Genomic DNA, 16,346 nt, shown 5'->3' on the forward strand with positions numbered 1-16,346 from the left:
GAGTGCATCTTAAGACAAACCAATGGCACTGATACTATTTAACATCAGTCAGTGCAAGTTTCTTTCATTTGAAACAGCTCAGACTTACATTTTAGTCTAGGACTAGGCTTAAGCCTTGTCTGTGAAACCGGGGGTATGTTTTTCAATTTAGTATATCACATGCACTTAAGATTTGGGTTCATAACAGTGATAAATCGTATTCAAATTAGTCACTAGTATTGTTCCATTCCCAGTATTGTTCATTTACTAGACACTTTCTCAATGGTTTATTCGATTGTTACTGTTGGTAAATTGCAAATTATATAATTTTATGAGGATCTGTGGTTCGCATATTAACTATACACTTCAGACTATGAACTTGCAGGCTTACAAGTACTTTTATTTGGTACTACTAGTCTATCTATTTATCAAAAAGGTTGTTAGTAAAGCTTCACAATCAATGCATTAATATAAGTACATTTCAGTCATTAAAGTACTGTATAGCCATATAGTACTATTATATTATATTGAAAGGTTGGACTGTGTATTAGCTTAGCTTGCTAATTAGCATGCGTACAAGAATAAGAAGAAAGCATTTAGTTATATAATGTCTTTTGATTTATACATCACGCGTCTTACATTATGTATTTTCTTAATTAAGGCCACGTGAATTGCCAAGTGATATTGTTGAATCGGGATATGAATAGAAAAACCAAAACAAAAAAGTAAATTCAGACATGCCCTTTAACTAATAAGCAACAACCCTATTAAAATGTTAATTAATTATATCAGAAATCCCAAATCTCATTGTTTAATCAGACATTTACTGAGACAATGCGCGACCTCGCGTGGTCAGACAGAGGCGGCGGCGCGCATAGTTGGAGCACGCGGTGCGAGCGGGCGGGCGCGCGCGTCTCTGTCTTTAACCGAAAAAAGAGAAACGATTGTGCTCGATTGAACGACCGCAGCGACGGACGCTGCTCTGTAAATTATGTAAAATAAACCTATACGAATACGTAGCCGTTACATTCACCGGCAGAAAGGTGTGCTGATAATCTCGCGGAAAGGCAGAGCAATATGTTTTTTAACAGATGATGTGTCCAGGCGGATTTGCAGGTTTAACGACGCCTCTCAAACAAGAGAACCAAACGCTCTTCCAAGAAAAGGAGTAAACACCGGCAACCTTACACGACAAATTACGCTCATATCCAACGAGATGCTGACGAACTGTTGAGTCTATGACATAAATTGGAGAAAGCGAGAGCTTTCGACAAGCTGCTTCAGTTTAAATAACGTCAGAGGATGCAGCACACCGGTGAGTAACGTTAACATTGACTGTTGTGTTAAATAATCACTAGCTCTTGATATTCAGAGGACTTGTTTTTATAGATATAAATTGTTAAATAAAAACGCATCTTTAGGTTGCTGGATATGTCTCTTAGACATTCAGGAATCCCAGGCAAACATAGCTTAGATGCTAACACATCACGGTGGTGCTGAAATAGATATTGGTAGTGGATGAGACGAGCAATATTACCGCTTGAACGGTAAAATTAAGGTGTTTCCATCTTTTTTTTTAGTCTGCTTTTTACTTCTGATTCCGGTGGAGGTTTCTGCTCTTCATATTGTCTTTTATATTCTTCATCCGTCTTGCTAACCGAGTCGATGTAAATGAAGACCGAATGTGCAGCTCAGACAGGCGTTTGCTCTCATATCTGTCTGTATTATGTCATACCGTTGACATTTTCTTATGCTAATTGTCAATTTATCGACTGATGGTGCTTCAGTTTGTAAGTTACAACCTAACAGCACATGTCTGTCTTTTTCTTTTCTTTTTTGTGGCTGCTATGTCTTCTGTTGCTATGTGTTTTTTTAACTCGAGGCACTGGCCACTGTTGGTCAGTGTAGTGGCTAATATATGTTGCCAGTGTAATAGTTGACCATCTTATCTTTCTTTGGGACTTTGTTTAAAGAGTATCATGATGTTGTAGGAGATTTAATATGGGCCACTGACAAATAAGGATGTCTTGATGATGAAAAAAAGAGAAATCTAGTTTAAATTGGTTCTTTGAAAATGGTTGGTGGCAGTTTCTACAAATCAGTTTTGATTTATGGATTCTAAAAATGTCAAGTGTTTTAAACAATAAATAAATTGGTCAACACATGGTCCTTGCACCTAGAATAAATGTGCCAATTAGTAGTTTTGTAATAGTTTTCAAAAAATATATATCTTTTTATATACAAGTCATGAATTAGGTCAAATATCAAGTGGGTTTAACTAGTTACACCATTTGAACTGACCTGATTTGACCTGCCTTTTCAAAAGGCATAATATGTGATTTAAAAAAAAAACACACATCTTAATGACTTTGTAAGACAGTCATCAGGGTATAAAGCAATGCACAGTTTTACGGTTTTGTTGTGATATGACATCAGAGTTATGCCACCTAGGCATTTTTGAATGGCAATGTAAAAGAGGTGTTTTAATGTACTTTAAATGTAATTTATTCCTGTGATGGCAAAGCTGAATTTTTAGCAGTCATTACTCCAGTTTCAGTGTCACATGATCATCTAAAATCATTCTAATATGCTGATTTGCTGCTCAATAAATATTCCTTATTTTTTCAGGATTCTTTGATAAATGGAAATGTCAAAAGGACATGAACAACGTTTATTTGAAATGGAACACTTTTCTAACATTTTAAATATCTTTACTGTCTTATTTGATAAATTTAAATAAATAAATAAAATAAATGACCCCAAACTTTTGAACAGTAGTGTATGCAACTTTTTTTTTTTTTTTTTTTTTATCTGTGCAGTCTATGCTGATGAGGAATAAGCAGTGATGAGTGTAAAAGTGATGTTAAAAATCCCTCAACTTCAGTGCTTAACTGCCCCATATTCTATGATAGGATAAGTCAAGAGAAGCTTACTTTATGCATAAACCTCAAAAGCACAATAGTAAGCCATTTATGTATAATCCACAATTCATCATGGCAAGCTTTGATTAAACCGCTATCACCTAGATTATATCATAGACTGAACGAAGAGAAGGCAGTATCTAGTCTGTTTCTCTGGTTCACTGTGTACCCTATCCTCTGTGACCATAGTGACACTCACTTTCACATGCTTGACCTAGATTGGACAAAAGTGTTTGTGTTGTTCTTGGTGTTACTTAATGGGACGAGGAGAACAAACTTTATACCTTCAACTCCAGCTGTCACTTTATTTATTTAGTAAATTGTCATTTTATTTAGTAACGTTTACGGTCTTGACGCTGTGCTTGGTCTCTTAAATGGATCCACTTCCTCAGAGCTTATTTGGCTTTAAAAAGAGTGCTCTGTATGTTGAGTTAGGTTTAGAAAGACTTTGAATTTACAGCTGTTATTATTGTGAATCTTAACACTACCTCCCTTTCCTAGAAATATCTATTTAATGGACTGTGATTCGGGAATGAGTATAGATGTGATTGGTTAGAAAGAGATCAATTGTGACAGCAAATTATCCAGCCTACTTACATTGGTGCCTAAAGCAAGTGCACAGATCCATAATGTCAAATTATACATTTGATGAATTTTGCCTTGAGGGTCAGAATGAAATGACAATGAACAGTTGATCATAGTGAGACCTTTCTTGCACTGCAAACTGACCTTTTCATCTCAGGATGAACTAGCACTCAACTCTGTTTCGAACTAAGCCGTAAATTATGTAGATACCTCAGTAATCCAAGACAGACACCACATGTCTGAGGGTCTGGTTTAAAATGACTTTTTGTTGTTGTTTACATTTCCTGAAGCTTTAAAACAAAAAAGAACAGTTTGCCCATAAAATGAAAAATCTGATCATTTACTCACCCATGACCTGCATGACTACCTTTCTTCTGCAAAACACAAAAGTTTTTTTGAAGAATGTTTCAACTGTTTTTGTCCAAACAATGCAAGTCAGTGGGGTTTAAAATAACAGTGGAGCCATTTGACTTTCTCTCTATAGATGAAAAAAAAAAAAACATTTGGCAGTTTGTGACGGCAGTTTAAGGTTGTACATAGGGCTGGGCGATATATCGAATGCGATGATAATGCACATCTCGTCAGTAAAGCCGGTTCTGTGATTAGCGGTAAATGTCCATCACCTGCTTTCAAATGGAGCGGCATTTAATACAGAGTCATAGATCACTGACAAGCTGCGCAATATTGCATTCATTATCGCAGATAAATCACCTTCAATAATGAACGCGATATTGGGTAGCTTGTCAGTGAACTATGGCTCTATGTATTAAATGCCGCTCCATGACTGATGAGATGTGCATGACAATTGCATGCAATATATCGCCCAGCCCTAGTTGTACATATATTTTTGTTTTTTGCATTTAGTTAAAATTGTTAATGTAACTAAACTAATTGAAAGACTAAACGGTGTGACTTGACTTGACACGACACACCAAGCCACCTCGGAGCATTGTGCATCTGTCAGCTTAGTTATTTGTAGTTTTTCCCCACACCGTTGTCACTAGTCAGAACCCCATCGTGTGCTTTTGGCCAATTCAGCTTGTTCAATCTGCATCGGGCTGTTAGTAAAACAGATCACTCTGATTTTCTATTCACTCGTGTGTGTCATGAGGACACACAAATTCTCTTCTAATTTTACATCGTCTTATCAGAGCATTCCAATGCGAATACATTTTCATAACACGGCATTTTGGAATGAAGAACTTTTTTTTTTTTTTAATCCCAGGCAACAACAACAGTCAGATTTTGACTCAACTAGTTGTTTGTTGGAGGTTTGGTATGTCACCGCCCCCTAGTGGACCCCGGCTCCCTGGTTGAGAACCACTGCTTTAAGATTGAACTGGATTGAAGTTGCAATGTCTGTGCATTGTCAACAAAAACACTCTATTTACTTTGCACAATTTACAATTGAAACAATGTCCTCTCACATCAGTTTATCTTTTCTTGTTTTATTTATTGCTTTGGTTGATTTAATTATACTCCTATTCTGCTCCACGCCTCTTCCACTCCCACATGCCCAAACTTCAGTTGGTTTTGTTGTGGTGGATTTTTGTCTATTGTCACTGCTGTCACTCACACCAGCACATTTTATCACGGGAAAATCTCCCCAACTCTTTTTGTGTGTGTGTGTGTGTGCGTGTGTGTGCACGACCCCCTCCTCCTTTATCTTCCTCTCTTGTTCTCGTTCACACACATTTTTCCCACCCATTTCAACACAAGCCCCCCTCCTTATCTGTCTCTCTCTCGACTGGCTGTCTAAAACCTTGATGTCCTCTCTCACTACCCACAATCCTTTCCTGTCCCCCCTGCTCCATTTTATCCACACTTTTTCATCTAGATTCATCACTGCTCAACCCCCAAACCCTTCTGTCTGCCCCCTCCCTAAACACACACACACACACATAGATACACACACGCTACGTTCCCTGGGTCCCTCTTTGTCTGCCTCAGTAAATCAGCAGAGCCTGCTCAGTTCCAGGGGATTAATGTGTGTATGCCAGTGAAGAGAGCAATGAAAAAACTGGGAGAGGCAGAGAGGACTCGATTTTTGTGTAGCGCCTTTTGTGTTTGGAGTTTCAGAGTTCTGTGGGAGCGGACAACATGTATGTATGTGTGTGTGTGTGTGTGAGAGAGAGAGAGAGTGCTTTAACAACACAGTGCACTGATTGGCTGTACCGTTTGTTGGAGAAGAGCTCGGGTATGGCATGATAAAGTGATATCAGGTACTTTTTAGAAGATCCTGTTCAATGTTAGCTGCAGTTGATGCACTGATGCACTTTAAAAGCCTGTCAGACCTTTTAAACCCACCTAAAGAAAGTGTTTGTACATTTCAAAGAGGATTAAATCACAGGCACGGATATTCAAATTAGCGATACATCTGGGTGAGGTTGAATGCTGTATGTCATGATCAGTCCCACATGCTCCACTGACAGATGAGAATGCGGAATAACAGAGCTGATGTACCAAACTAAACATCATCAGAGGTGACTGGGCTTGTCATATTCAGGTTTTCCCAAAGCGCTGTAAACTGAATTACACAGGCAACTTAAGGCTACTCTGATTTGTCTCTGCCTCCAACTTTGTGCATATGAAATGCTGCATAAAATTCATGCTAAAATATGCAGCTGTGACCCGCCTCAGCTCCTAGTGACAGAAGCAGCTCTGATTGTGCTTTTGTGTGAATAAAGTGCAGAATCAAAACCTTCCAAATTTGGGGTCAGTAAGATTAAAAATGTGTTTTTTTTTTTTTGTTGTTTTTTTTATTCAACAGTGATGCAGTGATCAAAAGTGACAGTAAAGACACTTGTAATGTTACAAATGATTTCTATTTTAAATAAATGCTGTAATTCTAAAGTTTCTTTTTATCAGAGAGAACTGCAGAATGTATCATGGTTTCCACAAAAATATTAAGCAGAAAAAGCAGTTTAGCATGTTAGAATGATTTCTGGAGGATTATGTGACACTGAAGACTGGAGGAATGACTGTTGAAAATTCAGATTTACCATCACTGGAGTAAGCTACTTTTTAAAATATAGAAAAGGTATAATGAATACTTAAATAATAAAGTATATAACAGTATATTGTGAATTATTATTATTATTATTATTAATAATAATAATAATAATAATAATAATTTATTTTCAAATCAAGTAAATGCAGCCTTGGTAAGTATAAGAGACTTAAAGGGGTCATATGATGCGATTTCAAGTTTTCCTTTCTCTTTGGAGTGTTGCAAGCTGTTCATGCATAGATAAGATCCCTGAAGTTGCAAAGACTAAATTCTCAAAAACAAAAACATTCTTTATAAAAGTTAAGACTTGACCACACCCCCCTAAAACGGCTTATTCAAACACGCCCCCACATGTCTACGTCGCAGTGTGGGGAGATTTATTTTTTTTCTCTTGCTGTAGTGCTATTGCTGCCGCCATGTTCTGGAGACGCTGTGTTTCGTGGTGAAAGCGAAAGTACTTTGCTTGGGCTTCCAAAAGAGGACACAACTAGAAATCAGTGGTTCAGTTGTATTTACAACACTGTTCCAGAACAGTTCAACCCAAATATTAGACTGTGTGCAGGGCAACTTGCGGAGGACTATTTCCTGGCAGGAGAGTAGCCTTGCTTGCACAAAGGCTGTTTCTATAAAGTGGGGCAATTCCAACTTTGCAAGGACCATCTGATGCTTCTGACTCACAGGTTGCAAGTACGTTTCTGCTACTGACGATTCAAACGTGAATTTTGAGCTGTGTAGAGTAGTGCTTGTTGTTTGTCGCTTCTCCGATCACAAATGCAGACATGGTAATATTTACGCGATGCGTAAAAATACAGTACAAGTCATTATAATCAGTAATTATGTCACCACTGGATGCAACAAATGCCTTGTTTTTAATGGGTTTTATTGTTTTAGTATCGTCTTACCGGGAAAGGCCATCACAATACGGTGAGGGGCATAATATTTCCGTCTCATGCTTTAAGTATGGCCAATCAGAGCACGCCTCGCTTCTCAGAACAATGAAATTTGTAAAAATCGACACGTTTCAGAAAGGCGGGACATAGTGGAGCAACAATAATGTACAGTATGTGGAAAATGTTTTTTGAACCACAAACCATGTAAACACATTGCATTACACCAAATACACAAAATAATGTTCTTTTTAGCAATGTCATATGACCCCCCTTTAAAAAACATTAAACAATGTTATTCCTTCATGTGACATTACTACCATATTGTTTATGCTCAACTTTTAAAATATTGGATATTATATCTCATTACTATAAGTACATTTTACCCTATAAAATGCTTGACAGTCCATGCCAGTGAGAGTTCCCATTTTTGTTAAAATTTCAGTGACTGAAATCAGTTGGCCTATTATTATTATTATTATTATTTATTTATTTATTTATTTTAAATAAGAATCTATTGACTTGTGTCGGTTGACTCTTTAGGTGTAGTCATTATTAAATTTCGCTCCTGTCAAATCCAAATGTCTACTGCGAATGTGCTTAACCATATTAAGCTCTCTTAAACGAGGCCAACAGCCATATTCGTCTGATGTGAGAATGAAGCCATATAGATGCAATGAAGGAATATCTAATCGTGACATGATCTGAATCATGTGTATCAGAAATTAGTTTGGGAAAGCGAGAGATTCAAGAGTTTTATTTGTCACATACACAATTATACAGAGTATAACCAGCAGTGAAATGTAGGTATCGCTGGGGTGATGCTCTGACGAGAGAGAGTATGAGTGATGTGCCTGATGTACAGTGCCCTCCAAAACTAATGGAACAGTATAGACAAAATTGCTTTGCTGTCTGTGGACTCAAGGCATTTACAAATATGATTAAAAGATGAATATGAGACACAACTACAGAATGTCACATTTTATTATTGGGTGATTCAACACTGATGTTTTACCAGCTAAGAAGTTCAGCACTTTGAGTTTCATCCCTCTATCTGATGTGAGCATAAGTATTGGAACAGTTGCCTCACAGGTCTTTCTAAGTGATCAGCTGTGTCCTGTTGCATTAATTCTTCAGATATTAAAAGCAGGGAATATGTTGTATCAGTTATATCCATTATTATGCATTCTGATGATGATGCGCACAAACCGGGATGAAGATGAGGGAGCTGACTTTGAGAGAAAAGCAAGCAATTTGGATGATAAAAGAAAAGTGGAAGTCAGTTAGAGCTCTAGCAAAAACAGGGCATGGAGAAATCAAGAGTTTGGAAGCCACCAGCAATCAATAACTACCTGATCGGCTGAGAAAACGACAGTAGTTGATGACAGAAAAATCATAAAAGCTGTGAAAATGAATCCTAAAAGACGTGTCCGTAAAATCACCAACAACTTCCAGAAAGCTGGGGTGATGCTCTGACAATCTACTGTCCTCGGGAGACTTTGACACTGAATTACAGATGCTACACAGCAAGATGCAAACCTCTGACCAGCACCAAAAATAGAAAGGCAAGATTAGAGTTTGCAAAAAAAACACAAAGGGTGAGCCAGAAGAGTTTTGGAACTGTTTATGGACTGATGAGACAAAGATGAACCTTTATCTAAGGGTGCTTTCAGACCTGTAGATCGTTTGCTTTGTTCCGAAACGGGGATTAATTTGTTACATTGTTGCATTTTCTTCTTGGTTCGGTTAGCTTTCACACGGCAACATTGCAAAGCGTACCAAACTGTGTTTATGCAAGTCACGTGAGTAAAGCTGTCCTCTTATTGGTCAGAGTTCACTTGTTTACTTTCCTCTGCGTCATTCATCAAGATGGATTGACAAGTTTGCTCCGTGGGCTTATTGCGGCTTTATAGCTGTCCTGGCAAACGCAAAACGAATGTAGCTGTCATTCCTCTCTAATATATCTATCTATATAGAATTATATTTTCACTATATATATATATATATATATATATATATATATATATGTTACAGTTATTGCCGTTACAGCCAGCGCGAATCGAGGCTTCGTCAGGACAGCATTCTTGTAATGCGCAGAGAAGAGTAATTAATTACACAACATTTTAATATGAAGAGGTGTTCTTTGGTTTTCAACTGCAATAACAAATACTCTCACTAACAAAATCAAAGTTTCTCACAAATTCTCACTTGCATTCACAAAATAATAATTTGTTACATTTATACAGCGCTTTTCTGGGTACTCAGATACCCCTTTTCCACCAAAGCAGTTCCAGGTGCTAGTTCAGAGCCAGTGCTATAGCCGGTTCTTAGTTAGTTCGACTGGCGAGCGCTTTAAGAACCGGTTGCTTTTCCACAGGCTAGAGAGCCAATACAGAGCCAGGTCTGACGTCACTGAATACGTTTCATGTTTCGGATCACTAGCGCGGCACAACAGGCATCTGTACAAAGCATCAGCGCCACGCAGATCGATCGATCGGCACACAACACACTAAAGCACCGCGAGAGCGATCCAAAAGCATAAAGAGCCATCTGCTTTCCAGTCGCTCCCGCAGCACCCCAATATGCCTCGCACCGACCGGTCCGCGCAGCGCCGATCTATCGCGGACAAGTCTAAACAAACTATCAGCAATGGGGGACGTTGCGTTGCTATTGATGTTCATGGCTTTGCGAACCTACATCGGCATCCAAACACGGCGAATCAAACGTGTTCGCGTTTAGCTGCTATTACAAATATGGCGGTCCAAGTTTCTGTTCGTCTTGTTGGTCACGGTAACCCCGCCCCCAGCTCCTGACGCAAGCGGTTCTTTCTTCTAGCCCAGCAATGTTTTGGTGCTACTTACGAACCGCTTTTCCTGGTTCGGAGCTGGTGCTTTAGATGTCGAAAAACAAAGAACCGGTTTGAAACTAGGCTCTGGCTCCGAACCAGCACTGGAACTGCCTTGGTGGAAAAGGGGTAAAAGTGCTTGACTGCTAGACACAAAAGACACTGACTGCTGCTTTTTATATAACATATTTCCCGTTATGAATTATGATACCGCTTGGTTCGTTGGTCCGTTGGGTCGGATTGCTTTCTCACCACAAATGAACCGCTCCAGGGTTCGTTTGAAAGCGTGCCAAGACCACCTCTTCAAGGAGGTCTCGGTACGCTTGTTTGGTCCGCATTTGGTGCGCACCAGAGTGCGATTGCTGCTTTCTCACCTGCCCAAACGAACCGCACCAAGAGGGAAAACGAACTCTAGTGCGATTCAACCGAACTAAATGAGGCAGGTGTGAAAGCACCCTAAGTTTTGGGAAAGCAAAAATGTGGAGTAAAAAAGGGAACTGCACATGATCCCAAGCATACAGCCTCATCTGTAAAGCATGGTGGAGGTGATGTCATGGCATGGGCATGCATGGCTGTCTCTGGAACAGGTCCTCTCAACTTTACTGATGACTTAATGTATGATGACAGTAGCAGAATGAATTTGGAAGAGTACAAAACTTGCCTACCAATATTCAAGAAAATGCCACCAGATTCATTGGGAAGTGCTTCATATTGCATCAGGACAATGACCCAAAACACCCTGCCAGTTCAGTCAAGGAATTTATAAGGGCAAATAAATGGAAAGTCTTAGATTGCCCAAGTCAATCTCCAGATGTAAATCCGATTGAACATGAATTTCACCAGCTGGAGAGGAGAGTAAAGGCAGAAACTCCCCAAAACAAGCAACAATTGGAATTGGCTGCATTAAAGGCTGGGAAAAGTATTTCAAAAGATGAGACCAAGAGTCTGGTGATGTCTATGGGTCACAGACTCACTGCTGTGATTGTGCGCAAGGGATCTGCAACTAAATAATAGCTTTTAATCTTTTATATCTGCCTTATGTTCAACTGTCCCGATACTTATGCTCACATCAATGAGTGAGATGAACTCTAAAAGGGCTGTTCTCTTTATTTGGTAAAACATACGTGTTGAAATGTGATATTCTGTAGTTTTGTCTCATTCATCTTTTAATCATATTTGCAAATGTCTTGACTCCACAGCCAACAGAGCAATTTTGTCTTTACTGTTTGAATACTTATGGAGGGCACTGTATGTGTGTGACGTTCTGTACTTCTGTATGTAGTTTTCACAGGAACTCCTAGCCCTGAGGACACAGGCAAATAAGCTTGTGTTTAAAGCAGCACTTCCTCCTCTCATGGGTTGTTGATGTCGTTGCTTCATGCCCTTTTATATCTCAACAGTCAGCTCTCTATTAATTTACATTTTATTGCAATGCAATAGCCCAATTCTAGACTACTGCAACTCCCTTTTGTGTCAATCAACTGAATAATCAGAATCATCGCATGTGAGAAATGAAGTTTTAAGACAGACAGGATCTGTTCTTTCATTTTGCATTTGACTTTGATCTCATCTGCTGATGGTTTTTAGATAAACCTGAGCTGCCAGCTAAACTTGCATTTCGAGATATTTTCCTCAGGAAATCTATAAGCAAGCACAAATGCAAAATGTAAAGAGACCTTTCAGTGATGCAAAAACAGAATTGAACTATTGCACAACTGAAATTTTGTGCCATTTCTCTGTTTCTTCCATAACAGTAATAAATGGTTTACCTGTCTGAGAGATTCAGAAGAGTATCTTTTTCCACCTCTGAATGAGTCCTGTTGTTATTAGCTTGTTGTTTGTAGCAAACTAACTGGATGGATGTGGCCTGCCAGAAGACCGATGGGCATGACAAGAGGAGAGCTGAAGATAATGATGTCACTAGAGAGAAAGAGAGGGAGATTGTGATAGGAGTTTGTGATAGGAGGCTGAAGTAGGTTTTATGGGTCAAAGGGAGCATTGAATCTTGTGAGAAGCCGTGTCAGGTGATTCAGTGTCTGAATAGACCTGGAGAACACAACTAGAAGAACAATGAAGATCCACTCACTGTAAACATAAGAAGCTGTAATGCTCCCCATCTGGGGGCAATACTGCTGGCTACAATTAATAATCTGTTTTTACTGCATAGTGGTGGTCACTCATGTTCATTCTGTATCTGCTCTGCCTCTGAATTATTTAACCCTAAAGGGCCTTTATGCCATCATTCATTATTAATCAATCACAAGCTGCTGTGTTCCTTCAGTTTTTTAATGGCTAATATTTATTGGCACTTTATAGATTTGTTATGCACCGGTACCCGTCATGCTTCTGGACAGCTTAATTAATTACTGGATTAGTCAGTTACTTTCCCCTGTGTTTGGGGGCTCTTGTTTAGAATATAGATGGGCTGCTAATCACCTTAATTGATTTATTAATTTTCATAAGTTATTCTAAGTGCCCTTGGCAAAATGCACATTTGAATAGTTTTTAGTGACAGTTGTGAACAGGCACAATTATTATTTTTTTTCCCTGTGAAATGCAGGCCCAATGATATAGACTTTAAACAGTAGCTGAAAGTCCTACCCTCTTTTAATGTGTGTTCTAAAAATGTACCAGAAATTAAATAAAACTTTTTTAATATATTTTAGTCAGTGTTTTAGTAAGTTTATGTACAATTTAAGAAATAATAAGCTTAAGTTGAGGATTTACAATGCAGTTTTTAATCAATGTCAAAGAACTATGCTTAAGAAGTGGTTTAAGTTAATCTACCTATTGAAAAATATAGGCTACTGTTCAAAAGTTTGGGAGCAGTACATATTTAACTAAATTAGCCTAATACTTCAATTCAACAAGAAGACATTACATTGTTCAAAAGTAACTGCAAAGACATTTATATTGTTAAAGAACATTTCTATTTAATTGCTGTTTTTTTGATCTTTCTATTCATAAAACAATCTGTTGTTTTCTGTTTTTAGCATTAATCATATGAAATATTTCTTGAACACCAAATCAGAATGATTTATGAAAGATATAATAAAAGATATAAATATATTTATAATATATTAATCGTTATAATGAAAAATGTGACCCTTCCTTTGACTTTGTGTGATGTTTATTAGATGAAGACTGTTGAAATGCCTTTACTCAATGATGATACCCTGTGTTTTTCTTCTGTAGCATACACCTGAAAATCCCCCTTCACTGAAGGCCATCCACCTAGGAATCAGTCATATCTGAGCCAGCCACAAGAAACTCTATGCAGGAAATGGAGATAAGGAAAGTACGCAGCAAAGACTGAATTAACCTGCAGATATACTAAAAAACAAGCATATACCCTCTCATACTCCTGTGAACTCGAGCGAACGTGGAAGATTAGAACCGCAGAAAAGAGTAATTCTTGTCGCTGACAGCTGGAAACACTGGAAGGAACGGCTAAGGAACTTCATAAGAGGGTGAGAGGGTGATCACAGAGTGAGAGAGACGGAGACTGACAGAGAGCCAGAGTGCAGGAGGGGGCGGCGGCAGAGGAGTGGGAAAGGTCAATCGCCATGGCGACGGACCCAGGAGAGCCCACTGCCACGGAGGAGTCCTCTGGAGAGAAACCTAATGGGGAGAGGGAGGAGGAGAGTGACCAGGGGAACAGGGCCGCCCGGGAGAGAGAGAGGATGCACAGCACTCCGTCTGACTTCCCCTCCTCCCAGACCCAGGAAAGGAGAGCTTGGGGCGCAGGAGGAGGAGGTGGTGGAGTGGAGGACGGTAAAGAAACAGAGGTGCCGGCCAGACCTCTGACCTCCTTCATGCCCTCCTCCCCGGCAGCCCAAGAACCGTGTCGGAAACGGGAGAACAAACGCTTTTTCCGGAAGAGCGTGGAGATATGCGAAGAGGATGATGAGGTGGAAGAAACCTCCGGTGCCCCTCACAGCGCCCCTCACCTCGAGTTTTGTGCCTCTGACTCTGTTTTCTCCAGCGGAGCCCAGCAGTTACCCACCAGTGCCTCGGCTGCCTTGGGTGAGGATGGCACTCACGGCACGCAGGATCCTGATAAGACCGGCCTTACGGCGCCTGCTCTGAAGGGGAAGGAGAGAGATAAAGAACAGGAAGAAGAGGCTGAGATGAAGGCCGTCGCCACTTCACCCGGTGGCCGCTTTTTAAAATTTGACATTGAGCTTGGCAGAGGAGCGTTCAAAACAGTTTACAAAGGCCTGGACACAGAAACCTGGGTGGAAGTTGCCTGGTGTGAACTGCAGGTGAGACTTGTTTACCCACAAATGAGTTACGGTTAGCATATTAATACAGCTTGAGTGGCAACGGTTTTGACATTTCATTGCTGTAAGGTGGGCCGATAGCGGAGATTAGTATTGGTCGCCTTTCTTGGACAGGAATTTGAGTTGTATCATGTTTTTCAGTCTAAGTGCTTTAGCTCTGCTGGTTTGAATTAGGATGCTGTTACTCAGGAGTTTTTCTGAGCTTGTTGGTGAAATCTTAGCCTCTTGTGTTTCTCTTTAGGCTGTTACAGTTGAGTGCAGTGAGAACAGTAGAAAAAAGAGTTTCAAAGTCAGAGCTCAATAGCTTTATAGATTACACAGAGACTATCCGTGGGAGAGAAGGGTCAAGCCTACTCACGGCGCAATGAACTGGACGAACAAGGCTCAAAGAGGGTCTCTTGTTGTGAAATGGAATCTTTATGCCTTTGCCACTATGCCGAACCTATTGTTGCCCACTGCAGATTGTATTTTCTAGGAAAAGTCGTCACTGAATAATTGGTTTTGCGACAGGGACCCAACTGTTTCATAATGCGGTTGTAAACAGAGGGCTGTGCATATGTAGATGGGACTGCATTGACCACGTATCACAACAAACCGTATAACATAAAATAGCTTAGCCAGCATGCCATCAGAAATATTTCTGTCACGTGTCCTTTTAAATCCTCTCATGAAGCAAAGTCTTTCAGCTCATGCAAAACAGCCAGCTGAGAGGAAAGCCTGTTGCGTTCCAGCACTAAAATGGTGTTCGGTACAATAATTAACCAATAAGGTCCATTTAAGGAGGTTAATACCAGCTAAGAGGCTTAGCGATTCAGATTATTGATTCAAAGGTTGAAATGGCATGTAAATCATGGGTCTGATCAAGGGAGATTATTCAGAGAATATAATAATTTACATGGTTCCACCTTATTCAAATTTTTCAGTGGATGTTGGCTCTTATTACTAATTCCCAAAGGAAGTACTTTTCTACATAATTTCATTACAAAAGAGATTTAATTTTGAATATATAATTATTAGTGCTGTCAAACGATTAATCGCATACAAAAAAGTTTACATAATATGGTGTATATTTATTGTGTGTGTGTGTGTGTGTGTATAGTATATATTTTGAAAATATTTACATGTATATATTTATATAACATCATATATATAAATATATTTAATATACAAATATAATGTTTTTCTTAAATATATACATGCATGTGTGTGTTTATATATACATAATAAATATACACACACATTATGTAAACAAAAACTTTTATTTTGGATGTGATTAATTGTGATTGTTTGACAGCACTAATAATTATTTATTGATTCAGGGGCTTTCAAATATATATTTTTTCTTTCCACTAATGTTAGATATGAATGCTCAATAGAAATAAATTATTTTGATTACTTAAATTCATGAATCTGTAGTATACTAATAAAATTTATAAATATCTATATTTATTTTAATATAATATTTAGAAAATTTGTTTAAAAAAAAAAAAAAAAATATATATATATATATATATATATATATATATATATATATATATATATATATATATATATATATATATATATAATATATATTATTAGTTCAGACTAGGGGTGTGCGATTATATATCGTCTGCGATATCGTAATTGTTTTAACGATGTGCAATTTGACAATATCGAGTATTTTGCAAAAACTAAACACAGCACCTACGGAGTGCACGCATGCATTAGCCTATGTAGTGATGAAGCGGGTTAAACGGTGCACGTGCGCATTTAGAGTGTTCTTTCAGTGCATGATTCAGTCTATTAAAATGCATTAACAATGATCGCAAAATTCAAGATATTTGGGGGCAGAAA

At 38.7% G+C, this 16,346-nt stretch overlaps 1 protein-coding gene across 1 annotated transcript in view; it reads left to right on the plus strand.

Annotated features, from left to right (window-relative positions):
- Window positions 1-855: 855 nt before the first annotated feature.
- The window catches only part of LOC306859366 (uncharacterized protein), a 54,073-nt gene continuing 38,582 nt past the window's right edge, over window positions 856-16,346 (plus strand). Inside the window, exons 1-2 of the mRNA XM_079400382.1 lie at window positions 856-1,294; window positions 13,423-14,492. Of these exons, the coding sequence (XP_079256508.1) occupies window positions 13,794-14,492 (699 nt within the window). The 5' untranslated portion in view covers window positions 856-1,294; window positions 13,423-13,793. The remainder of the gene's footprint in view (window positions 1,295-13,422; window positions 14,493-16,346) is intronic.

This window comes from Barbus barbus (assembly GCF_936440315.1).
Source record: "Barbus barbus genome assembly, chromosome: 40".
Classification (NCBI taxonomy): Eukaryota; Metazoa; Chordata; class Actinopteri; order Cypriniformes; family Cyprinidae; genus Barbus; species Barbus barbus.